General features: G+C 39.1%; 1 protein-coding gene across 2 annotated transcripts in view; it reads left to right on the forward strand.

Moving 5' to 3' along the window:
• Positions 1-25,600, forward strand: part of Usp24 (ubiquitin specific peptidase 24) — a 140,115-nt gene that overhangs the window by 64,248 nt on the left and 50,267 nt on the right. For both annotated transcript variants that reach the window (XM_075945478.1, XM_075945477.1), the window contains exons 17-35: positions 710-817; positions 1,639-1,788; positions 3,061-3,192; positions 3,973-4,084; positions 5,524-5,600; positions 6,726-6,866; positions 7,044-7,097; positions 8,831-8,946; positions 11,233-11,299; positions 11,423-11,533; positions 12,528-12,626; positions 12,715-12,888; positions 15,998-16,083; positions 16,285-16,378; positions 18,213-18,368; positions 21,806-21,903; positions 24,355-24,450; positions 24,571-24,799; positions 25,428-25,587. In XM_075945478.1, coding sequence (XP_075801593.1) covers positions 710-817; positions 1,639-1,788; positions 3,061-3,192; positions 3,973-4,084; positions 5,524-5,600; positions 6,726-6,866; positions 7,044-7,097; positions 8,831-8,946; positions 11,233-11,299; positions 11,423-11,533; positions 12,528-12,626; positions 12,715-12,888; positions 15,998-16,083; positions 16,285-16,378; positions 18,213-18,368; positions 21,806-21,903; positions 24,355-24,450; positions 24,571-24,799; positions 25,428-25,587 — 2,260 coding nt within the window. The remainder of the gene's footprint in view (positions 1-709; positions 818-1,638; positions 1,789-3,060; positions 3,193-3,972; positions 4,085-5,523; positions 5,601-6,725; positions 6,867-7,043; positions 7,098-8,830; positions 8,947-11,232; positions 11,300-11,422; positions 11,534-12,527; positions 12,627-12,714; positions 12,889-15,997; positions 16,084-16,284; positions 16,379-18,212; positions 18,369-21,805; positions 21,904-24,354; positions 24,451-24,570; positions 24,800-25,427; positions 25,588-25,600) is intronic.

The raw sequence follows: 25,600 nt of genomic DNA on the forward strand, positions 1-25,600 counted from the left end.
AACACAAAAATCTGATTGTTGTACCAGTTTCAGAAATCATATATTTGAAGTGCTTTGAAATTAAAGTGTAGTCTGAGTAAAAATATCCATAATAGTTAATAAAAATAGTAATGGGGTTGGGTGGAGGAAGGGAAGTACTAGGAGTTGAACCCAGGACTTCACACATGCTAAACTCATGCTCTACCTCTGAGCTCTACCCAAGCCCCTTAATAATTAAACAGAATTACCTTTTATGAAATTATCTTAAATAGAAATATAATCAGTGTCAGTATCTTGATCAGATCACTGATACCTTAATCACATAATTAAAGGCATTCTTAGTCTGTTTTCCTTGCTGGCTAGTTGAGTGTTAAGCTTTGCCATCAGTTTACTTTATGGAGTCAACATGTCTTAGCAGCTCTGTGCTACTTATCTATCCTCTGAATTGGCTAATCCCTTGCCGTCTGTATTTTGCTGATGTCCCCTGTACATTTACTGTCATTTCACATCCACTCCTGTTTGCAGTTTTTGGCCTTAGGAAATTGCATGCAGAATAAGAAGTTGAAGACTGAATTATGATTGCATGGAGATGCGCTAAAAATAAGTAACATGAAAAGAAAAATTGTAGAATGTGTAACAATGAAATAATTGACTTGGAAATTTTTTATAGCTAATAAATGACTGCCATTTATTTCTAAACTTAATTAATGTAATTTCTTTTTAACTCTAGTCATCTCAACTTAATAATCCGCAGTTTGTATGGGTGGTACCAGCTTTGCGCCAGCTCCATGAAATCACTCGCTCCTTTATAAAACAGACCTATCAAAAGCAAGACAAGGTAGGAGCAGACTTACTTTTGATTCTTCCATGCATCACCTTTTGTAGTCATTGTAGTAACGGGCAAGCCTGGCTAAGGTTGTTGCATTGATAATAGCTCACTGGCTTATGTTTATTGATGTCATTGATTCTTATCATTTGGAACTCTTGAATTTAAATCACTCTATCTTCATGTCTGAGGAGATTTTTCTTTTTGATTGCTTAATTTATAAACATAACTAGGCCAACTTTTTAAAAAAAGTAACTATAAAATTTGAAAAAATTTCGGACTATTCCAAAAGGATTACTTTGTTTAAGAGCTAGGTAGAGCTTTCTCGATGTCACGGATTTGGGGGTAAGATCCAGGAAACCTCATAAAGTGCAATTGTAATGGTGATACCAAAGAGTTCCACAATAGTCCGGAATGGAGTGTAACAAAGGTTTATTTCCCACAGTAAGGGTAGCAATCCACAGTCCTCTGTGTTCACTAGGAACTGGAACCGAATCCAGGAGAAAAGAGGGCCACACCTATAGTGGGTCAGTATCTTAAAGGTTATTGACTGAAGGAGTTCCCACAACATGCAATAGCTCTCTTCCAGTGTTCATTTCACTTTAAGATGCAAAGTAATAGCAATGATTTAGTTCCCTGGGAGGAGGGCACTTATTAATAAGAGTAATAAGAAATCAATTTTAAATAAAATACCAGATTGTGTTAACTGTCATCCAAAGTCTCATCCATGTTGTCTCTTTCATCTGGAGCTACCTTCTAAAATAAAAGCTATAGTAAACAACCAAATGACTGTAGAGTCTCATGCCACTTTCACTTCTGTTGTTTTTGTTAAGAGCATTATTCAAGACCTGAAGAAGAATTTTGAAATAGTCAAATTGGTAACAGGAAGTTTACTAGCTTGTCATCGACTTGCAGCAGCTGTGGCTGGGCCTGGAGGTTTAACTGGCTTGACACTGGTGGATGGCCGCTACACTTACCGGGAGGTATCAGGCACTGTGTTTTTGTTTCATGGTTTTCAACATTCATTTAACTTTTCTATTTGAGTTGTAAAGTAAATATTTGTTGGGTACAACTGTAAAAGGGTACTGTGAACTATCTTTGTAATGAGGGAACACTTTTGAATCTGAACTATAATTGCACTTTTTCTTCCTTTTTTTCCCATTAGATTTACTAATTTGTGGTTTCGCCTGCATATGTGTGTATATGTGTGTGTGTGTGTGTGTATGTGTGTGTGTGCCACATATGGGCCTGGTGTTCACAGAGGTCAGAAGAAGGTATCAGATTCCCTGGAACTGGAGTAACAGATGGTTGTGAACCAGCATGTTGGTGCTGGGAATCGAACTTAAGTCTTCTGCAAGAGCAATAAGTGCTCTTAACCACCATGCTCTCTTTCTAATACTTAGCTATAATTTCAGATTGAAGTTCAGAAAAGTAGTATTGTTAGCAACAATTGCTAACTGTATAGATCATGCATTTTTTTTCAAATCAATTGATTGCTAATGGTGTTTTTAAAACTGGGTACAGTGCCTCACACCTGTAATCCAAGAATCCTCAGTCCAGTGGCTCTCTCTCTACCTTCCTAATGCTGCAATCCTTTAATACAGTTCCTCATATGTTGTGGTCACCCCCAACCGTAAAATTATTTTGTTGCTATTTCATAACTGCAGTTTTGCTGCTTTTATGAATCATAATGTGGAGCTCCAGTGGCACATCGGTACTTATGTATGAATCATAATGTAAATAATCTGCTATGCAGGGTATTTGATGTGTGAAATCTATGAAAGGGTCATTTGGCACCCCCACCCCCACCAAGGGGTTGTGACTCACAGGTGAGAACTGCTGCTGTAGACTGAGGCAGTATGATTTTTGTGAACTCATGGCATGGGCTATAGTTTGAATTTTATGCTATTATGGAATTCAGAGTGAGACCTTGTTTCATACAAAACAACAGCAAAAAACTGTGAGAAATAAAACTTAAATTCACCACTTGTAAGCATGGTGGATCCTTTGGAGATTACCGTAATTGAATTTGTTCTACATATAAAATCAACTGACTTTGTAATTAATTTGAGGTTGCTTCTGCAGCATTGTATTATTGGCTGCTACGTCCATTTTCCACATTTACTTCATCTTAAATTACAGGAGAAGTGCTCTGTGTAAGCCTTTCTTTGTGAAGTTTTGTTGTGATGTTCCTGATAGGTAGGAATGCCTCAAATGAGTTAACTGGTTGCATTATTGCTTTTTTTTTTTCCCAGTATTTAGAGGCACATCTGAAATTTTTGGCATTTTTCTTACAAGAAGCTACACTGTATCTCGGGTGGAACCGAGCCAAAGAAATCTGGGAGTGCCTTGTGACTGGCCAGGATGTCTGCGAGTTAGATCGAGAGGTGTGTAAGACAGTGTTGCACTCTGCTCTGTATCTTGTCTTCTTTCCAGGTTTTGGATCCTCTGTTTGTATTGTTTCCGTGAACAATAATGGCAGAGTAGGAACTGTAAGTACTAGAAGAAATGTCCTAAAAGAAATTTATGATGTATGTAAATGTATGAGCTCTTTAATCATTTTGATTCAATTCTGGGCCAAATACTAAAGTCTAGAAAATGAATTTCGATGAAGAATTATGGGTATAATTTAGTTCTTTTCATTTCCTGTGAAATAATTTTGTTTGTTTGTGAAACTAATTTTAAATCACTACTAAAAATGTTCGTTCCTAAAAATGATGTTGTATCCCCAGAAATGATAGCATGAGTCAAGAACAACTAAAGCAGAATAGGAACATTTATTGTAACATTTGCAGTTGCTAACAGCGACTCTCAGTTTACTCTCACTTTACAGAATAGTAATAACTTCTTCCTAGGCATGTTGGAAGGCCTGAGTTTGTGACAGTTCTTAGCAATGTGCCTGGCATACAGCAAGACTTAATTGCATGCTGGTGGGAAGACTTAAGTATAAGATCCAGTGAAAAGTGTGAGTGCACAGTCACCCGGGGAGAGACCTGCCAACCGTTCCCATTGCTCCAGGGTCCAGACGTTCCAGTGTGGAGTGTCATTTTAGCAGTTACAGAAATGATAAAAGGGTTGAAAATAGTCTCTTCACTGTCTAGATATCCATGTTTTTTGTCTGTAGTGGGTTGTGGTTGGCCTTAGGGCAGTCCTGTCTTGATCCACAGATGTGCTTTGAGTGGTTTACCAAGGGGCAGCACGATCTCGAGAGTGACGTTCAGCAGCAGCTCTTCAAGGAGAAAATTCTGAAACTGGAATCATATGAGATCACTATGAATGGTAGGAAAGCTTACAACTATTTGTTTCAATTTTTTTTTTTTAGAGTAGGAGATTTTATTCTTAACTTTTTTTTTAATTAAAAATTTGCGCCTCCTCCCCACCTCCCATTTCCCTCCCCCTTCCCCCACTCCTCTCCCCCTCCCTTTCCAGTCCGAAGAGCAGTCAGGGTTCCCTGCCCTGTGGGAAGTCCAAGGTCCTCCCCCCTCCATCCAGGTCTAGGAAGGTGAGCATCCAAACAGGCTAGGCTCCCACAAAGCCAGTACATGCAGTAGGATCAAAACCCAGTGCTATTGTCCTTGGCTTCTCATCAGCCCTCCTTGTCCGCCACCTTCAGAGAGTCCGGTTTTATTCCATGCTTTTTCAGTCCAGTCCAGCTGGCCTTGGTGAGCTCCCAATAGATCAGCCCCACTGTCTCAGTGGGTGGGTGCACCCCTCGTGGTCCTGACTTCCTTGTTCATGTTCTCCCTCCTTCTGCTCCTCATTTGGACCTTGGGAGCTCAGTCCAGTGCTCCAGTGTGGGTCTCTATCTCCATCCATCGCCAGATGAAGGTTCCCAATGATGGATCTTCTGGTACCAAGGTCAGATCTCCTTGCTGGCCAAGGAGCTCGCAGACCTTCATTCTTAACTTTTCCTACTTCTCACAAGCAGCTGAATGTTTTGGTACATATCCACATGGTACCTTACTGAATTTTAAAGTTATATAGCCTAATAGATTAATTCCCCAAATTCAAATTTTTGTTACTGTTCTGGTTTGTCTGGTTTTTTTAGGTCAGGGTTTCATCATGTATCCCTGGCTGATCTGGTCTTGAACCCACAGAGGTCTACGTCTACCTCCTGGGTGCTGCGATTAAGGTGTATGGTTCACTTGTGCATTTTTAAAGGTGCCTATGGTTTTTTGAGATGAGAGCTGTGCTGCCCGGGCTGGTCTGGAGCTTCTGGACTTAAAGCAGTCCTCACACTTCTGCACCTTGAGTAGATGTGATTGCAGGCCTGTATCACACACAGCCTGCACCACCCACAGCCTATACCACACACAGCCTGCACCACACACAGCCTACACCACACACAGCCTGCACCACACACAGCCTACACCACACACAGCCTACACCACACACAGCCTGCACACAGTCTACACCACACACAGCCTATACCACACACAGCCTACACCACACACAGCCTACACCACACACAGCCTGCACCATACAGCCTACACCACACACAGCCTGCACCACACACAGCCTATACCATATACAGCCTACACACAGTCTATACCACACACAGCCTACAGTATGCACAGCCACTGCACTTTTGAAACCTATTCAAGAAACCATTGCCAGGAGTATTTAGCCTTCACTTCTGATTCACTTTAGTCTTTTCACTTTAATCTTTTTATCTTGTGTTTGAGTTCATGGATTTGATTGTCATTCTATAATTATAGGTTTCAACTTATTTAAGACTTTTTTTGAAAATGTGAATCTCTGTGATCATCGATTGAAAAGACAAGGAGCTCAATTGGTATGTACCATACTTTAAATTATTTGATATAGGTTAATATTAAAAGGGAAAAAAAGGGGGGATCCTGTCTTCTAATGGAACGAAAACATAAACAAGTTTGTTTAAATACGGTCCTATTCCCTGCCTACTTAGACATTAGTGGCAGAGGCTCCATTTTGAAGGCACTGGTAGATGCATGCCCAACACTATCACCTAGGAAGTTTGTTCACTCTTCACCTCTCATCTAGGAGTAGCCCTGAACTTGTGGTTATCAGGTGGATTTCCAGGGGAATTAAGCCAGTGACTTCTTTATTTATTTATTCATTTAATTAATTAGTTTATTTATTTTTTGGTTTTTCAAGACAGGGTTTCCCTGTAGCTTTTGGAGCCTGTCCTCTTGTAGACCAGGCTGGCCTCAAATTCACAGAGATCTGCCTGCCACTGCCTCCCAAGTGCTGGGATTAAAGGTGTGCACCACCACTGCCCAGCAATCCAGTGACTTCTACATAACAATTCAGTTGTACCTGAGAATGACAAAATCTTCTTCCTAGGTTGTCATTGCAAGGATTGCAGGGGGAAATGTGGGAACAGACTATTAATTAGAAAAACGGGACTCATAGAATCCTCATATTCGCATGTGTCTTTAAGACACAAAAGCACTGATCTTTCTAAGTCCCTGTTGTTTAGGTCCTGTACCCGAGGTGGTCAGAATGTTTACATGATACTTAAAGTGCGGTATCCTGCTATTTCTAACCAAGCTTTGGGAAGGACTGCATCGAGTTCCCAGAATTAGTAGCCACTTCAGTGTTAATTCGTTTCTTTTGATGAGCAGTCCATAAAGATGATATCTGTCTCACTTTTCGGTTTCTGATTGACTAGCTTCTTGGGGTAGTTGTCTGCCTTGTGTTAGGAATTTCTAGAGAAACATCTCTGCTCCTAATCTGATTGCTATGAAGGGTTCCTGTTGTTTCTGTGGCTGGTTGGTTGGTTTTCATGTGAGCGTTCCACTACAGTAGTGGTTTTTGATAAAGAATCTTTATTTTGTTAAGCAGAGGTTCAGACTCAATGGTTTAACAGAAAATAGTTACCAGAAGTGTTATAATAATAGGCTACTGTTTAATTTATATATATTTTAATTTTACACAGTATGTAGAAAAGCTGGAATTGATAGGAATGGATTTCATTTGGAAAATAGCCATGGAATCACCTGATGAAGAAATTGCTAATGAAGCTATTCAATTAATCATAAACTACAGTTACATTAATTTAAACCCTAGGTTAAAGAAGGTGAGTATCCAAGGAAAAATGCTACTCAAACACAAAAATGTGAAAGTTATGTATTTGTTATTGGTAAGTTGTGGTCCTTGTATCACAATTTGACTTATTTTGATATTTTGTCTTGACTAATGTTTACAATTAAATGCCAAAGTGTAATTTTAATTTCCATATACTTCCTATTTTCAGGACTCAGTGTCTTTACATAAAAAATTTATTGCTGATTGCTACACAAGACTAGAAGTGAGTAACAATTTCTTGTCTTTTTAAATTAGTTCTTTTCCCCTATAAGTTTATAGTTTTGAATAATGCATAATGCTGGTATTTGTGGCTAGGTACTATTGGAGAAGTGATCAGAAGTACAGTGTTATGGCATGGGAACAGGCATTTGCATTGATGTCTGTCAGGGATTAAGTACTTGCTGCAAAGCATGTGGACCTATATTCAGATCTAGGTATTGGCGTTGCTATTGGTGTCAGTAACTCTAGTTACTGGAGGTGTATCCCAGGGGCTCACTTGGTCAGCAAGTCTAACCCAAAATATTGACTTCAGGTTCAATGAAGAGACCCTGTATCAAAAAACAAGGTGTAGAGAAAATAGAAGAAGACACCTAATATTAACCTCTGGCCTCCACACACATGTACTCATGAACGTGAGCATGCATGCATGCGTGCTCACACACCATCTATACTCAGAAAATCTTACCTTCTATCTCATCCCTTCGTTCTCCTATCTATCTTTCTACCTCTCTGTCACATCTGCTGTTGATGTATTCTACATTGGTAGTAGAGTATCTGTGTTTTACATATTTTATACAATAAATGCCATTTAAAACAGCAGTAGGAGACTTGGAAGGAAGCAAACAATGTTGGCTCTCTTTGTTCATTAGGAGCCTATGGTTTAATATTATATCATATTTATTTTGACCACTTTAGTTCCGTCATGGTGAGTAAAGTACTGAAGATTAACGTTCAGTTGAAATCTGTGCTTGAAGTTTTATAGCTAATGGAGTATTCCAAAAGTATAAAATGCCACTGTCCCCATGTTGTAAGGAGCAGGCCCCTTGTTTGTCCCGGCTGCCCGGCTAGCTTACACTTGAAATAACCACACAGAAACTATTAATTAAAACACTACTTGGCCATTAGCTCTAACTTTTTATTGGCTAACTCCTACATATTAGTTTAACCCATCTCCATTAATCTGTGTATCGCCATGTGGCAGTGGCTTACTGGAGATTCTAACCGGTGTCCATCTCAGGCAGAGAATCCATGGCTTCTCCCTGACTCTGTCCTTCCTCCCAGTATCCAGTTCTGTTTTCTCTGCCTACCTAAGTTCTGCCGTATCAGGCCCAAAGCAGTTTCTTTATTCATTAACCAATGAAAGCAACACGTGAACAGAGGAACCTCCTACATCATCCACAGATGTTATTAATAAGTTAATCTTCACCGTGGCAAGCATATACTCTGTAAAATATTCCCCAAATTGTGACTTCCATACAAATATATCATCATTAAAAAACACTCATATTCAAATTCTCCTATATGAAGTACAATATAGGTATTAACATATCTTAACTAGCTCTTTTTAATTTTTTTATTACTTGTGTGTAGTATGTGTGTGATAGCACAAGAGGGATATTCTCATGCCGTGTTGCATACGTGTATGTCAAAAGACTCAATTTTATGGAATGAGTTCTCCTCTCTTTATATGGGTCCCAGGGATTCACATCAGGTCATCAGTCTTTCTTGGCAAGTGCTTTACCTGCTGAGCCATATCACAGCCCTCAGCCAGTTCTTATTTTGCCTCCCAGGGATTATTTGGTACAGATTTTCATTGTCACAACTGGAAGGAGTCTTCCTGGCACCTAGTGGCACCAGGGATCCTGCAATGTCCAGAGCAGCTTCTGCAACAAGAAGTTAGCCCCAGGTTGAGAGACCCAGATATGAAATGAATAATGATTATTTTGTACTTTACAGGCAGCTAGTTCAGCACTTGGTGGCCCCACTCTAACACATGCTGTGACCCGAGCAACAAAAATGCTCACTGCAACGGCAATGCCAACCGTAGCAACATCAGTTCAGTCTCCATATAGGTAAGTGGTTTCAAAAATAAATACAATCACATAACAGAAAAGTGTATATTTTTTAAAAATGTTGATGTTATGCCATTCCCAACATCTTTTCACTGGTGTCCTCATTTTATGTCATAGCTTCTGCAAGCTGTTATATTTTGGAGAATTGTATGTCCTAATGTCGACCTTTGTCAGTGTCCTAAAGATCTATAGGTGCTCACCAGAGTCACCTTAGTATCCCTTCTTCCACCATCTGCCCTTTGGACACGTTCTTTTGTTTTTACTTTATTTTCTACTACTTTGGTTATGTGTAACTGAGTAACTGAGTAGCCTAAACTTAAGGATTTAATAAAGATTTTTTTTCATCCAGGTTTGAAATACTTATATTTCAATATAAATATGCAGGTAAAGATTTTCTCCTTGAGTAGTCCCAGAGCATGGGAGAAAGAAAAGGAAATGAACAATACTGATTTAAATTATGCACTACAATACAATCACAGCCCACTAAAATATTCACCTAAAGTTTTTTTTTTTTAAAAATTAGACAGAGCTTTACCATCAAATAATATTTGTGTGACAACTTTGAATTGACATTTACACTGCTGCTTAGAGTTTAAAGTGTTAGTAGAGTCTGAGTTTAGTGTTTGCTGTGGAGCCTTAAATTGAGCACTCATAAGGAGCCAGACATCGTTGGTGCTCTGGATCCGTGGTAGCACAGAGAAGAGCTTGCTCTGAGTAACTCTGCTGCCTTTACAGATAGCTTCATATTCAGTCCTTCTCTACTGGAACAATTGTGTGTGTTTTCCCTTGTTGAGATACTTTTTTCTCTCTCTAAACCTTCCTTAAGAAAGGTAATCAAGACAGTGTCTTTTCCAAAATTCTACTAAACTGAGAAAATGAGCTGAGCATTAGATGTTATACTTTATTAATACAGTGGAATGGAACAAAACTCATCCCCCTAAGGCTTCATTTTTAAATGGTAGAAGTCATTATAGAGTTAGTTCATAATAAGAACAAATGCTTTTCCCATCTCGTGTGTGTATGTGTGTATTTCAAATAGAATTTATGTTAAGAATTCTCAGTACAATGTTCTAAGGGTTAGTTCAGGTCTGTTGCTTGGTTCCTTAACAGTTCATCTTACCAAGTAAGTCATTTATGAATTGAATTGGATTTTCAAACTGCTACTTCAAATGAATCTATTTTTTTACCCGTTTACCAAGTGCTTTTTATTCTGAATCTTTTCACATTTAGCTAGTTAGAGTCCACATAATTTTTTAAATGTCCTTATTTAAGTATTGTTAATAAAATGTATTTTAGAGTTGAATTTGAACAAGAGTGTTGTATTTTGTCTCATTTCAGTAGTTTTAAAAGAATTTTTTGGAATCTACATTTGTTGTAATCTAAAGAGTGTGGGATTTTCTACCATATTCTCAACATCACAATGCTTTCTGTAGTTCATTTAATTATTGAGATGTATCAGAACAGGTTGCTTGGTTCTGTTATACTTTTCGTCTGACTTCTAAATCTCGTTCTTGCCCATAGATTGGAAGGTTAGAGAGTGCAGTTGTATAGATTTGACAGAACTGTTAAAAATGTTCTTAACCAACGGTTACAAAAGTGAACTTTCACATACTGCTAATCAGTGTGCCAGTCCAATCACCGGGAAATGGTAGTACCTCTTCTTGGGTTAAAGTCATTCAAGCCTGGCGGTGGTCGTGCACACCCTTAATCCCAGCACTCAGGAGGTAGAGGCACGCGGATCTCTGTAAGTTCAAGACCAGCCTGGTCTACAGAGCTAGTTCCAGGACAGGCTCCAAAGCTACAGAGAAACTGTTCCCCCCTCCCCCAAAAAAGTCATTCATAGTCTGATTTCATTTTCAATTAATAACTTGTATTAATGATATATTTGTTTGCACCTGTCTTCTGATTTTCCACTCAACACAAAACTTTGTCAGATTCCATCTATTTGAAGAATTTTGTGGCATATTTTAGTTTTAAGATTATGAGAGTCAAGTTCTCTGATTGTTCAATCTTGGTGAATTGGTGAACACAGACACCTGGAGATCTAGATCCTGTTTTTATGGAATGACTGTTTAAAGAGTAAAGGAAACACGGGAAGAGACAAGCTTCTCCTGTATTCCATCTGAGCACTACAGCTCTAAGTGGGTGAAAGGAAAGCCTAATCTTTGTATGTTTCAGTTTTGACCAGTGATGCTGATTGAGGTTGTGGCCTTAGTGAAACAGAACTGAGCTGAAGCCACTGACTCATTTCAAATATGTTTAAAGACTTTTTTTTTTATTTCATAGATCAACAAAACTTGTGATAATCGAGAGATTGCTTCTTCTAGCAGAACGCTATGTGATCACAATAGAGGTGTGTTCTATTCTTTATAGAGCAACTTTATTCATGTTGTGAGATGAGGTGGGTGAAGCATGTGTTTTGACCCGTTTGGTTGTGCTACAGTGCATCTGACGCAGTTGGCTTATCTCTTTGAAGGATTTTTACTCTGTTCCACGAACTATTCTACCTCACGGTGCCTCATTTCATGGACATCTTTTAACTCTTAATGTTACTTATGAGTCTACCAAAGATACCTTCGCTGTAGAGGTAAGTTTATACTAAGCTCAGTAACTTTTTCATGTCTTGTTTCATAAGAATGATCCTAATGGAGATGAATGATGTTCTCAAAGGTATTTGATAAACAAATTAAAAATAAAGACTGAGGTGTCTGGGGAGATGGCTCAGTTAGTGCTTACCATACAAGCATGAGCACCTAGGTAAAAAGCTGGCATGGTAGTATGTACCTATGTAATCTTAGACCTAGGGGTGGGATCTAAGAAGATCCCTAGAGATCACTTAGCCAATCAGTGAGCTCTAGGTTTAATGAGTCCCAAAAATAAGGTGGAGAGAAGTAGAAGACACTTGACATCAGTTATTTGGTTTTCATGCGCATAAACACATACACTCAAACACCACAAATGTACAAATAAAGTAAGCCTGAAATGAAAGGAAACCATGGAGTATAAGTAAATATATAATGCCAAATAAAGATAAGTGTTATAAAGAATAAATAATAATAAAGGATAATAAGTTGGTAGAAGATGATGGTATTCATGAAATATCTTGGATAAAGATGGATCCCTGAGGTGGGTAGTATTTGAACAGGGATTTGAAAAGCAACACAGTAATTGCTTTTATTGGTAGTCTTTCAGACAGAGAGCAGCAGGTATAAAGGCTCACAAGGTGGCTGTTGAGAGTGGGTATGATGAGAAAGTTAGGAATAGAAGACATTTCCAGGGAGTGGCTTGAGATCTTATTCCATACATAAAGGGGAGGAATACATAAATGGCATCAGACATTTAACACTTGATAAAGGGAGTGACCCAAGGGCAGGGTCTTGCCAAGATTCTGCTGTATTCCTGGTTTTTAGAAAAGGCTCCACTACATAGCAGATGCTCAGGACTGTGGTTTGAAGGACTAAGTAATGAAAAGCTGGAGAGATGGCTCAACAGTTACAAGTACTGCTCTTCCAGAGAATAATGAAATGAAATGAAATGAATAAATGAATGATCTCACCCCAGTGTTGGTTTTTATTTTCTAGGCACACAGTAATGAAACCATAGGCAGTGTCCGGTGGAAGATAGCCAAACAGCTGTGCTCTCCTGTGGACAACATACAGATATTTACTAATGATAGTCTGGTGGGTTTAAGCAGTTGTTGGCATATTAGCCCAGTTTGAGTAGTTTCCTCCTCTTTTCTCCCAGTAACTAAGAAACCTCCTTTTGCAGCTGACAGTGAATAAAGATCAAAAGCTCCTCCACCAGCTGGGATTTTCTGATGAGCAAGTTCTCACAGTGAAGACCTCTGGCAGTGGGACCCCCTCTGGGAGCTCTGCAGATTCCTCAACAAGCTCCAGTAGCAGCAGCAGTGGGGTTTTTAGTTCATCGTATGCCATGGAACAGGTACAGAGAGCAACTTCAGAGTAGAAACAGAGATGTAATAACTACTGCCTTTCCTTCCGCCTTTGGTTGATACAGATTTGGGTGATCACAGCTCTCTAGTCTGGCCAAATCTGAGTAAAGAAAACTGTAATTGAGAACTGATTCAGGGCAGAGAAGATACATAATGTTATGGGAGGTCCTCCCACTCCTCCAGCCTATCGCCGCTGAGATACCAGCCCCTTGGGGTGTGGTCTCTCTCCCTTTAAAAAAGCGGCCACTTCCCTCTCCTCTCTCTCTTCACTTCCTGCTCCGCCGGTGACTTGACTTCCTTCCTGGTTACGCAGAGGGCTGACAGTGATCTGTAAGTTTTTTCCCCTTTAAATAAATATCACCCTATTAATCATAATCCCAAATTGGTGTGGCATTGTTCGTGACTTACGCCTTCAACATAACTTACCAGTCTTCTGGGTTCTGAAGCACTGGCTCGGTCATTCCACCTGACTTTTTTTTTTCCTCTCCTACATCTCTCTTTGTTGATTACTGGGTCATTCATTCCTCAGTACTCAGGTGTGGTGTACAGGCAGGAGGGTAAAGTGTTTGCCATACATGCATGAGGAACTGAGTTCAATTCTCGCACCCACGTAGAACAGAGAGAAGGTGAGAACATGTTTGTAATCCTATCACTTGGGAAGTAGAGACAGATGGTGTGGTTCTACTCAGCCACCTAGCATGGTCAGCGAACTCCAGACCAGTAAGACACCCTATCTCAAATAACAGGGTAAATGTCTCCTGAAGTGGATGCCTGGCCTATATGCGTATATTTACCTGCACACATTTCACTTGCACACACCTCCATCCGAAAATAATCAGTCTTACTACCATTTATGAGCCTGTTTTCTCCTCAGATCAACAAAGCTCCTGAAAAGAGTGATTTAAACTCAATTCTAACTTCTGTCCATTCTTTCTTGCTCTCCTTGAGTCTTTCTCAGGTTCATGTGTCTACCTCTCAATTCTCATCTTCTTGACGCTTCAGAGGGGTATTTTCTCTTTGATCATTGTGTTTTAAAGTTCCTTCATTGAGTACTCACCTCTGCCTCTGCACTATTTTTTTAATAAACCTAGTTCTTGGAGCTTCCTTTTCTCTGTATTCATTCCCAAACTGCATAGAGTCCGAGACATGATCTGTCTACTAACTCAGTGTCCCTTCACTGACTACTAGACACCCCAGTGGAAGTACACCCAAAGCGGAGCTCCTCCCCCAATACCCTACTCTTGTCGTCATGCCCTCAGTCCTGAATTTCTCATTTTATAGTCTTGTTCCATCTCAGATCAAGGCATCTCTGTTCTTGTAAGTTGTTCATACCTGAGTGGTTCTCAACCTTCCTAATGCTGTGATTCTTTTATATATAGTTTTTCATGTTGTGGTGACTCTCATTCACAAAATAATTTGATTGCTACTTTATAACTGTCATATTTCTCTAAAATATTTGTGTCTGATGGTTTTAAACAACCCCTGTGAAAGATTAGATCAGCCTCCAAAGGAGTTGCAACCTACAAGTTGAGACCTGCTGCCTTAGATCCTTTCTCTCACACCCATATCTATTTGCAAGTCTTTGGCTCTACCTTTAAAATATGTTCAGCACCCAGCTACTTCCCTCCACCTCCAAGGCTTCTTTCTATACAGCCACCACCTTCACTTGAATGTTACCACTGTTCAGAGTTGGGAATCTCTGTGTGGCTCTCAGCAGCCCCGAATCACACTGTGTCACCCCTCAAATCACTCTACTCGCCACGTCACACATGGAGCAAAAGTTAGGACTTTTCCTGAGAACCCCGGAGTGTCTCTGAGGCCCTGTCTATGACCCTCTCTTCACACCTTTAGAGCTGCATTGCTTCTCTGTATGTCCTCAAATATGGTTCGGTTTGCACTTTCTCTTGCATGCACCAAAAATGTTGTTTCCTAACGCGTTCAATAGGGTATCTGACTCTCACGCCAGCTTTTGCTCAAATACCAGCTATTCTGTGAGCCTTTTTTGACATCCTGTTTAATTTGTCAACCCCATTTCTACCTTCTCTGATTTATTTTTTCATTAGCATACTTCGCATTTTATTTATGTACTGTCTTCTAGTAAAACATTAAGCTCCCTGAGATTAAACTGGGTTTGTTGTTGTTGTTGTTGTTGTTTACTGCACACCCCAATACCCTGGAACAGAATGAGTCAGTCAGTACTTCAGTGACTTCATGAAGTAATAGATCTGTTTATATTTCTCTGGGTTAAGACCAAGGCTGGCTTCAGGGTCACAGAACTGAACACAGCCGTTCTGTTCTTTAGGGTATTACTGTCTAGAGAGGAAGCTCGTGTGAAGTGAAGTTATTTGTAACGTGTGTTTATTGCATTTAGTCCTTTACTTCTCTATGTAAACTCTTTGACTCTCTTTCTACTTTGACAACATTATTGCACTACTTCATACAAGAATTTAGGAAGTCTCACTCGGTATATCATGACAGTTAGCAAACACGGTATACATGGCTGCTTTCAAATTCCAACAACTTAAAACTATGTAATATATTCAGGTACATATCCTGAATTTATTAAGGTCATTTATATAAATACATTTATGATGATATCATTTCTTGTACCCTAGACCAGGTATCTGCACTTACATCTGAATCAATCTCTCTCTCTCTCTCTCTCTCTCTCTGGTGGTTTTGTTCACATTTTCTTCCCTGATCTTTAGCAAAACCAGGGTAACCTTTTTTCAGCTTGAGTTGCACGTACCTGTGTGTGTGAGTGGACACATATAGATACTACTTTAATTTTGTTTTCAGGTCATTCATTTCCTTCCTTATGTTTTCTAAAAGTCACTGATGAGCTTATTGGTGCCTGTTCACTGTTGTGGTGCCTACGCATGCCCCTTACTTTACATCACTTCTGCTGCCTTCTTCTTGGGCCTTAGTCCAAGCCGGTAGCCAGGGGAAGTGTTGACTGAATAACATGTTTCCAGTCTCCCCCAAACTTTGTAGTCCCAACCTTCCAGTAGTATTTTTATTGTTTGTAAGTTTGGTTAGAAAAAGAAATTTCTGTTCTTAGTATGTATTTTTAGTTGGCTGTTTTTGTTTTTCCCTTAGGAGAAATCTCTCCCTGGTGTGGTGATGGCACTTGTATGTAATGTGTTTGACATGCTATATCAGCTTGCCAATCTAGAGGAGCCAAGGTAAATGCATGTATTTGTGAGGTTTGAGAGCAAGTTATTAAAAGTTGATGACCCAAGTAAATGTTGCTTGAAATGTGTTTTATTTATACATACATACATAACATACATATATGTGTATGTGTATTATATATACCAAAAGACTTATTGCTGAAGCTATAGCTTATATGCAAGAAATTTATTTTATTTTTGAAAATTTCTCAGGATAACTCTACGAGTACGGAAGCTTCTGCTCTTGATACCCACTGATCCAGCCATTCAGGAAGCCCTTGATCAGCTGGATTCTTTAGGCAGAAAGGTATTCATATTTTTGATAGTTATTTAACTAGCTTAAGATTTTGTGTTATGATTCATTGAAAACATTATCTGAATCCTACAAAGGTCATATGATAGATCTTTCTATAGTACTTTTCCCTTTTTAAAAATACTCTTGCCATAAGTTAAAATCAGAACTTTGGGGGCCCTGTAAAAGATCCAAATAGATCTGATAATGAGATAAAGTTTTAGGAAGAGCCTGTGCCTGGTATAAAAGAAGTGACTGGTACACAGAGATATGTACTTACTGTCGGGGATCAGGCAGTTCTGATGGTGTTGAGATGTTTTCCTTTTCAAGATGCTGAGGGGGTTCTCTGTAGATGTCAGTGCAGGCAGTGTTCCAAGAAGAGGTGAGAATGGGAAGTCTATTCAGATTGACTTCATCAACCTGTATTAAACCTTGGGGAGTCTGATGCCACATGGTTTATTCCCAACAAATTTAAATAGTATAACTTGGAAAAAAGTTTCCCAATGTAATACAATACACAAGGAAGCATGACTACATCAAAACTCAACTCAAAGTACATGTCATTTCTTCTATGGAGATGGGTTCCGAAGATTGGCTAAATTTACTAGCTTAAGGACCTAGGGAAGGATCTGGCCTGGTCTCAGTCATACAGATAGCATAGAGGTCGTTTGGGCTATTAGCCACCTCTGGTTCTGGTTGTGGGAGTTTGGGGAGCGCCTGACTATATAGATAATGTAAGGGCCATTTAGATTGCTAGTCACTTCCGGTCCTGGTGTAGGAGCATGGCATGGACTTGACCTACAGATAATGCAGACACCAGGCTACTAATCACTTCCAACTCCCAGCTTCCTGGATGAAAGAACGGGTTATGTGTCCATTCCTTTGAGAGGGCAATTCAGTGTGCTTAAAATTCTTGATTTTCCTGTAGATCTGTGAGTGTAGGGACCTTTGCACTCCCAACAAGATCCCTCCCCGGATCTGATTATTCTGTCTAAAGTCTTTGTATAAGTTAATCACCATTACTTTTTTTACAAGTAACACTTTCGTTCTTTTTGACTGAACATTTTGGTGTCTGCCTGTAACTCCAACTTTCAGGAGACAGAGGCAGAAAGATCTAAGTTTAAGGTCAACCTGAACTACATATTAAGACCCTGTCTCAAAAAGACAAGGCTTGGGTATTGTAACATTTGCCCTCATACAAAGACCTGTCTTCAGTCCCTATCAATGCAAAGAAAAAAGTAAAAATAGTGGTTTATTTTGTTTAATTTTCAGAATATTGTTCCCCAAGATATTTACATATAAACTATTTTATATGTCATATTTTAGTTACATTGTCAGAAGAAATTCATTTATGGCAATGTTGTTGAAACCAAGTTTTGTATTTAATATTTTAGTAGTTAGAAATTGGATTTGCTCATTTGTGTCATCTGTGGCTTAGGTATTAATCTGAAAGAACTGTTGTAACTGTGAAACAGCGTCAGCTGGAAGCAGTCCTCAAGACTCCTCTGCTAGCAGTCTTACAGTTCATTAAAAGCACAAAAGTTAAACATGGGAGAAAATGAAGATGACTTCCCTAGTATTTCGTAGAATGCAGTCTCAAAGCATTCATGAAGTGTTTGGCCATCTTTCATTAAACTCATTGTGTGCTTTGTTAGTAGAGAATTAGGTGGTTTTATGAAGTAGGTTTGTTCAATCGTTTATTCATTGTTTTTTTTTTTCTGAGAATTTAGTGTGGCTTATAATAAAGAGGAAAAGAACACAAAGCATAGAGATCTGCTTCTCCTTAAAGTGTGATTTTAAGACACTTTAAGATTTTAAGAAGTGTTTCTTCTTTACCCTTTAAACACAGAAAACCTTGCTCTCCGAAACAAGCTCCCAGTCTTCAAAGTCTCCGTCCCTGTCGTCAAAGCAACAGCATCAGCCCAGCGCCAGCTCCATCTTGGAGAGTTTGTTCCGCTCTTTTGCTCCTGGCATGTCAACCTTCAGGGTGCTCTACAACTTAGAAGTAAGAAAGATTTTTTTCCTCGCATTTCCTTTGACAGGCCTATTTTGGTTGGAAGAGCATGACTCTTCCAACCAAAGATTTTATTATGGGATGATCTGCTGGAAAATTAATGTAGAAAAAAAGAGATAAATTGAAACTTTTTTCACCTTTGGAAATTCTTAATTTTTTTTTTCCATTTATACCTCTATGCATTGTTTACTCACAAAATAAGATCTAAGTAAAGAATTAGGAAATCTTACATGTCCTGCATCTCATTGCCTTCCTCTGTAAGTTTTGCAAGTCTATAATGTGAATTATCTTTAGGTTTCTTGGTTAAATACATTATATTTTTTTAAGTTGTAGTTAACGTTAATACAGATTTATGAAGAATTTGTCAAGAAGCACACTAACATTACTATTTTAAGTTCTGAGAAGACTATTAAGTGAATTAGAGCAATTATTTTTAATTATCTTTTATCTTACTATGTTTTATTTAGTCATTTAGGGTTTTATAATAAATGCATAGACTGAGATAGCTTAAACCACAATTTATTATTGCTCATAGTTGTGGAAACCGACTGGACAACCCCAGATCAAAACATCAGCTGATTCGGTGTCTGATGTGGCCTATTTCCTGGTTCATAGACAACTGTGCTCTCCCTGTCTCCTCACTTGGTGAAAGGGCTCTTTGAGGTCACTTAGAGCACTAATCCCCCTCGTGAAAGTGTAGTCTTCATGACTTAATCATTTCCAATAGCCTCTACCCTGTAGTACATACTGGGGATTTAAATTTCAAAAAGTGAATTTAGGGGGTGTCTTAGTTAGGATTTTTATTGCTGTGAAGACACCATGACCATGGCAACTCTTTTAATTGGAGTGGCTAGCTTGCAGTTTTAGAGGTTAAGTCCATTATCATCATAATAGGGAGCATGGCAGCATGCAGGTAGACATGGTGCTAGATTAGCTGAGAGTCCTACATCTTGTAGGCAGCAAGAATTCGACTGAGACACTGGGCAGTATCCTGAGTATAGGAATCCTCAAAGCCCACAGTGACACACTTCTTCCAATAATGCCATACACACTCTAACAAAGCCACACCTCCTAATGGTGCCACTCCCTATAAGATTTTGGGGGCCAGTTGCATTTAAACTACCACAAGGGACATATAATCAGTTGCCCAATGTAATTATTTATCTCATTAAAAATAGCTTTAAATGAATATATTTAACTCACCAAACACTGCTTGTTTTCTGTTTATAAATCATTACAGTGGCTAAAAAGACAAAGTAACTGCTTCTTGGTTTATATGAGGCACACAGGACTCTGGATGTACTTAATCAGGAAAGGAAAGTATAAACAAAGTGGGAAGTATCTGGGTACAAACACTCCTGCTCCCAGGATGTCCTGGATCACAATATTTGTAAAAGCCTTGAATGAATTGGCTTTGTCCTGGAGAGATATATCCACATCATTAACTAAGTAGCCTTAAGTGTATCATGAAGCCTAATAAATAACAGATATCTTGGTTAGTATGCATTTTAAGTAGATTTTGATTCATAACGAATGTCATAATTAGTAAGGGGAAACCTGTATTTTCCCTAAGGTTTACTCATCTAATCTTATTTGGAGTATATAATCATACACTTTTTTATGTGTTCAAAGTATGATGATATTACATATTAGCCTTAAAGTATTCATTTTTGTGAAGACACATTAGTTTATTTAAAAGGAAAATATTTAGTAAAACATTTTTTAAATGAAATATGACCTTATATAACACGGACATTTAAAAATAAGTACAATATTCTAAGACAAAATTGTTTTTGGCCTACTTAAACTTAAAATTTTTTATCTTTTTTTTTTAAATATTTATTTATTTATTATGTATACAATATTCTGTCTGTGTGTATGCCTGCAGGCCAGTAGAGGGCACCAGACCTCATTACAGATGGTTGTGAGCCACCATGTGGTTGCTGGGAATTGAACTCAGGACCTTTGGAAGAGCAGGCAATGCTCTTAACCTCTGAGCCATCTCTCCAGCCCCAATTTTTTTATCTTTTGATTTCTATTAGATTAACTGCTTTTGAGATGATATTTCTGAAAAGTTAAGGTGTAATTTCATCATCTGTATTTGAGATCACCTAGCAAAGCAAGACCAGCAGTGGGGTGTAGCTCATCACCAACGACTTACATTTCACTCTCATATAACCCAAAACAGTGTGGTTGTAAAGTATCTCAGTGTAATTTTAGGGCTGCAAAGGGACTGTGAATTCCTTTAATAGATCTGTTTTGCTACAGATGTACAAAATAAGTGGAAAACCTAATTCTCCCCAAAGCTGGTGCCTAAAATGATAATTTCCTTGAATTTTGCTCATTAACTTACATTGGTCCACCAGGAAACCTCAAACCTAATACTATAAATACCTCTTCCTTTCAAGAAAACTAATTTTCCCTAAACTGTGGCTCACTGAGAATGGGGTGTGAGCAGATAACTGGACTCCCTATCTCCCTTTTGTTGTATTTACTCTGAAACTGAGGAGCTCTTTCCCAAAGAGAACCTAGGAAGAAGGTGTCTCTAGTCAAAACCCCACATTAAGCGCATAAGCTTAAAATGCCCATAGCTTTACAGAAGTACAATTTTTAGAATAGAAAGTAATTTGAGTTCAAAATATCTAGTTTAAAACTATGATCATGAGATTTTTAAATCGTAACAACTAAATGAGCTATTGTTTCCTGAATACTTGCTTGTACTGCTGCTCACCTTAAAATTGTATTTCTCTTAGATTGACAGTCTGCTGGTGTGTAGACTCATTATCCTCCTTTAGCTGATGAGGAAAATGAGGCAATGAAAAAATTACATTATATGATCTCTCAGCTCATAGCTAGTAAAATTAGAACATGAACTGGTGCTAGAAATTGGTACTGGGTTTTGGTGATTTGTGTAATAGAATGCTCCACCCACCACAATATTCAGTTAAGCTGTAGGTAGGTGTTGCAGTATCATAAAAGAGTGGAGATATTAGAGTAAAACCACCTAGATTTGAAATCTTACCATGTGACCTTAGCCCCTTCCTTACAAAATAAAATGCACGTACCTAATGCCGAGCACGTGTCTAGTGAATAGGAGCTGTGTTCTTTAGGGGCTTCAGCTCGCGGTTTTTGTTTTTGAACTGTTTATAAAACTCTGGCCTCTATGTTTAAAGAATATATTTTGCTTATTAAATAAATTTATTTGTTGTTATCTAAACTTGAAGGCATTTCATGAAAAAACATAGTTCAAAACTTGGAAAAGAAATCCTAATTAAATGCAGTATGGAAAAATGTGATTGTCTTTGTTGGGGAGAAATCAGACTTCATAGACTTCTGGGGAAACTAAGATGTGGCATTAAAGAAATTCTGACTTGAGTTGTTTCTACAGAAAATGTTAGGGTGATTAACTTTGCTTGCTTGCTCCCCAGGTTCTAAGCTCTAAACTCATGCCAACAGCTGATGATGACATGGCAAGAAGCTGTGCAAAGTCCTTCTGTGAGAACTTCCTCAAAGCAGGAGGTTTGAGGTTTGTGAGTTGCAAAACCAGTTCTGTGTGGTCATATTAGTTTATTTCTCTCCCAGAAGCCTTGCTTATCCCCTCCAGTGTATTGTGTGAAGCATTATGAGTGTTAAATTGAATAGGAATGATGCTGGATCCTTTAGGATATTTCTCTTCATTTTCTGACTTGACTACTTGGGAAAACTTAATGAAGTATGTCTGTCTCCCCTCTGGTAGTGGGAGAAGTTTCCAAGAGGAGTACTGGTGAAGCAGCCATCTCTGTTTAAGTCCCTGTCAGTTTTGTTCCCATAGTGCAGCAGTATTAATGCTGGTGAAGCAGGGTTAATTGGGCAGAACCCTTTTTGTCAGAGGCTTGTGCTTAAAGAGTAACTAACAGCTAACTAGCTAGCCTGGAAGATGTGGTTTGTAAGTGGCATATTGCCAGAGCTGAGGGGAGGGAAAAACTTGGTAATAAAGGTAGGAAATGCTTCACAAAAAGGGGGGGGGGATCTTTGAGCTGGGAAATGAGAATGAGTAGAATTTTCCCTAGATCCATAAGCAGAGAAAGAGTTCTAAACCAAGCTGAGGGCAGGATGAGTGAAAAGCATAAAAATGTATTGCTTGTCTCTTGTATTACAGTTAGACCTGAGTAAAAGGTAAAAGTGACGAAAGGTCCTCAAGCAGAAGGTAGTGAAGACCAACGTGAAGTTTATGCAAAGAATGGTTAATAGAAGTCCTGTGTGGAAGAATAGCATAGAAGAGAAGCCGGGCAGGGACCTTAAAGATAAAAAGGGAAAAATGGGGGTTAAAAGAATTCCCAAGCAGCAGCTTAGTAGCTAACTTCAATGGTTAAGAGTGTTTACTGCTTTTACAGAGGACCTGGGCTTGGTGCCCAGTACCCATGTGACAGCTCACAACCATCTATCTGTAACTCTAGTTCCAGGATATCCAGTACTCTCTTTTGACCTCTGCAGGATATTGCGAGTATACACATGCCCATAAAATTAATAGTAAAATGAATGTGGAAGGTCTGAGACACACAAGAAATTTTTTATTGTCTTTCTTTCCCCCACTTTCTCCCTTGCCTCCCTATCCCCACCCCGCAACCCCTTTCCTTGAGACAGGATCTTTCTCTGTAGCCCAGGTTAGCCTAGAATTAACTTTCTAACACAGGCCTCCCTTGGTTACATCAATTCTCCTGCCTTGTTACAGCCACCATATCCAGTTTCAATCTTCATTTTAGAAGTAGTCTTCTTTAAAAACTAGTTTCAAAAGCCAGGCATAATGGCACAGGCCTCTAATCCCAGCACTCAGGGTGGCAGAGGCAGGTGGATCTCTGTGAGTTCAAGGCCAGCCTGGTCTACAGAGTGAGTTCCAGGATAGCTAGGACTGTTACACACAGAAACTCTGTCTCGAAAAAAGAAAAAAGAAAAAGAAACAAAAGCTGATTTACCCAAGAGTTTGCATGTCTATGATGGTCAGGCATTATGCTTGGACTTTCTTGTGTGTGTTTGTTAGTTCGTGTCTCACACATTGTTTTAAGCAGTGGGAACAGAGCAGTGAGTAAAGTAGACAAAACCCGTGTCCCTATAAAGCTTGCAGCCTCCTAGGGAGGCCAAGCAGTAGGCCAGCGAGTAAAGGTTTATGTTAGAAGGTGATAAGAACTAAGGAGAGAGTTAAAATGGGAAAATGTCCACTTGATTAAGTGACATTTTACAAAAATTTGAGAACTATGGAGGCGCAAGTCTTGAAGATAGCTGGAAACCAGTCTCCAGAAGAGTAGCTAGTGTCTACTCTTATATGGTAACCTATGTAGGACACCAGAGGCCAGAGTGGTTGAGGCCAAATGAGTGAGGAAGAGAAGTAGGGTGCGGCATTCTGGGGACACTTGAGAGCAGGGTAAGGAGCCCCTTACACTGCTGTGCACACTCTATCTTTTCCTTCCATGTGGGAAGCCGTTGAACAGCTTTGTGCAGGCAGGTACCATGATCTGGTCTCTGTGTTAAATGAATCAATCTGGTTGACCTTCTGAGACTAGATTTGGAGGGTAGAGAGGTAAGAATAGAAGCAGGAAAAATTAGGAAGCTTTTGTATAATGAAGTGTCTAGTGGAGATGGGAAACAAGTTTGACTGAATATAACAGTTCTTGATATATTTTTGAATTGCTAGTTCCACTAATACCACAATGTGAATTATTCAGTGACGGCAAACCAGTTTGTGAGAAAGGCTGCCACCTGAACACACTACCTTGCTTGTCTATTAGGCTAAACCACAAGTCCCAATTCTTACAGAAGTCCTTGTGGAAAAAAAATATGGAATTCCCTATTTTTATCAAAAGAATACTAATGTAGATAGTTTATTTATATGTAGAAACTTGGTTACTAAGAACATTTGTGGGTTATTACATTAGTTACAGACAGTTTTCTGTTTTAAAAAATTGATGTCTTTAATATGTTTCCTTTGTTCTTTCTTTTGAAGTTTGGTTGTAAATGTCATGCAGAGAGATTCCATTCCATCAGAAGTAGACTACGAGACAAGGCAGGGTGTTTATTCTATCTGTCTACAACTTGCAAGGTATGAAAATGTATTACATTATTCTCACAAGGCAATATTTTACTTTTTTTTTTTTTTTTACAAATTTTACCATTTTAAAGTAGTATGAAATAACTTTGAGTGTTATTTTTTATTTTTAAGGTTTTTACTTGTTGGACAGACAATGCCAACATCATTAGATGAAGACCTCACCAAAGATGGCATAGAAGCACTTTCTTCCCGTCCTTTTCGAAATGTCAGCCGGCAGACAAGCAGACAGATGTCCCTATGTGGGACCCCAGAAAAGTCATCCTACAGACAGTTGTCAGTATCTGACAGGTCTTCCATTAGGGTTGAGGAAATTATCCCCGCTGCTCGAGTTGCAATACAAGTAAGTGGCTGCTAATTATAGAAGTATAAGTACCTCCTACTCGGGAGAGGAAACTGTGGGTATGGAACAGCTCCTGTGTCAATACTGCTTTCTAGCAGTTTAGCACGAGTGGGAAAGACAGTGACTGCTAGTACAAAAGTAGCTTAATCAAGGTGAAACTGCAGAAACAAAGCGTTCTGGGAGTCTCAGCAGTAAGGGGTCTTTCACCAGGGCTGTCCTGTGTTCTTTAATTTGAAAATGGTGCCTGAGCTAGGTCTTAAGGACCAAATAGGGAACAAAGTGAGGGAGTTGGAGAGGAGACTTATTCAAAAAAAAAAAAAAAAAAAGAACAAAACCAGAGCTCACGTGCTAAGTCACAAGGACATTCATGGAAGCTGAAGTGTACTGTGCACACTTTAGGAGAGGAAATGACAAAAAACCAAATTGAGGAATGATTGGGTAAAACCAAAACATGGAGCTTAGAGATTCCAGTTAACAGGTCTTAAAACTGAACAGTGTGGTAGTGTGAGAGGGCAATCCTGGGTGACGTGGGAGGGAAGAGCCATAACCTGCGGCCACAGGTCAAAGAAATCAGTGGATGTCTTCAGGAGCTCTGCCTTCCCATACCACCCTTTCTGTCCCTCCTCAGACTATGGAAGCAAATGACTTCACTGCCACCGTTGCTTGTTTCATGAGACTCTCATGGGCTGCAGCTGCAGGACGGCTTGACCTTGTCGGAAGTAGCCAGCCGATTAAAGAGAGTAATTCTCTGTTTCCTGCTGGAATTAGAAGCAGACTCAGCAGTTCAGGTACTGTTTTAAA

Source organism: Microtus pennsylvanicus, chromosome 13 (assembly GCF_037038515.1).
Source record: "Microtus pennsylvanicus isolate mMicPen1 chromosome 13, mMicPen1.hap1, whole genome shotgun sequence".
In the NCBI taxonomy this organism is placed as follows: domain Eukaryota; kingdom Metazoa; phylum Chordata; class Mammalia; order Rodentia; family Cricetidae; genus Microtus; species Microtus pennsylvanicus.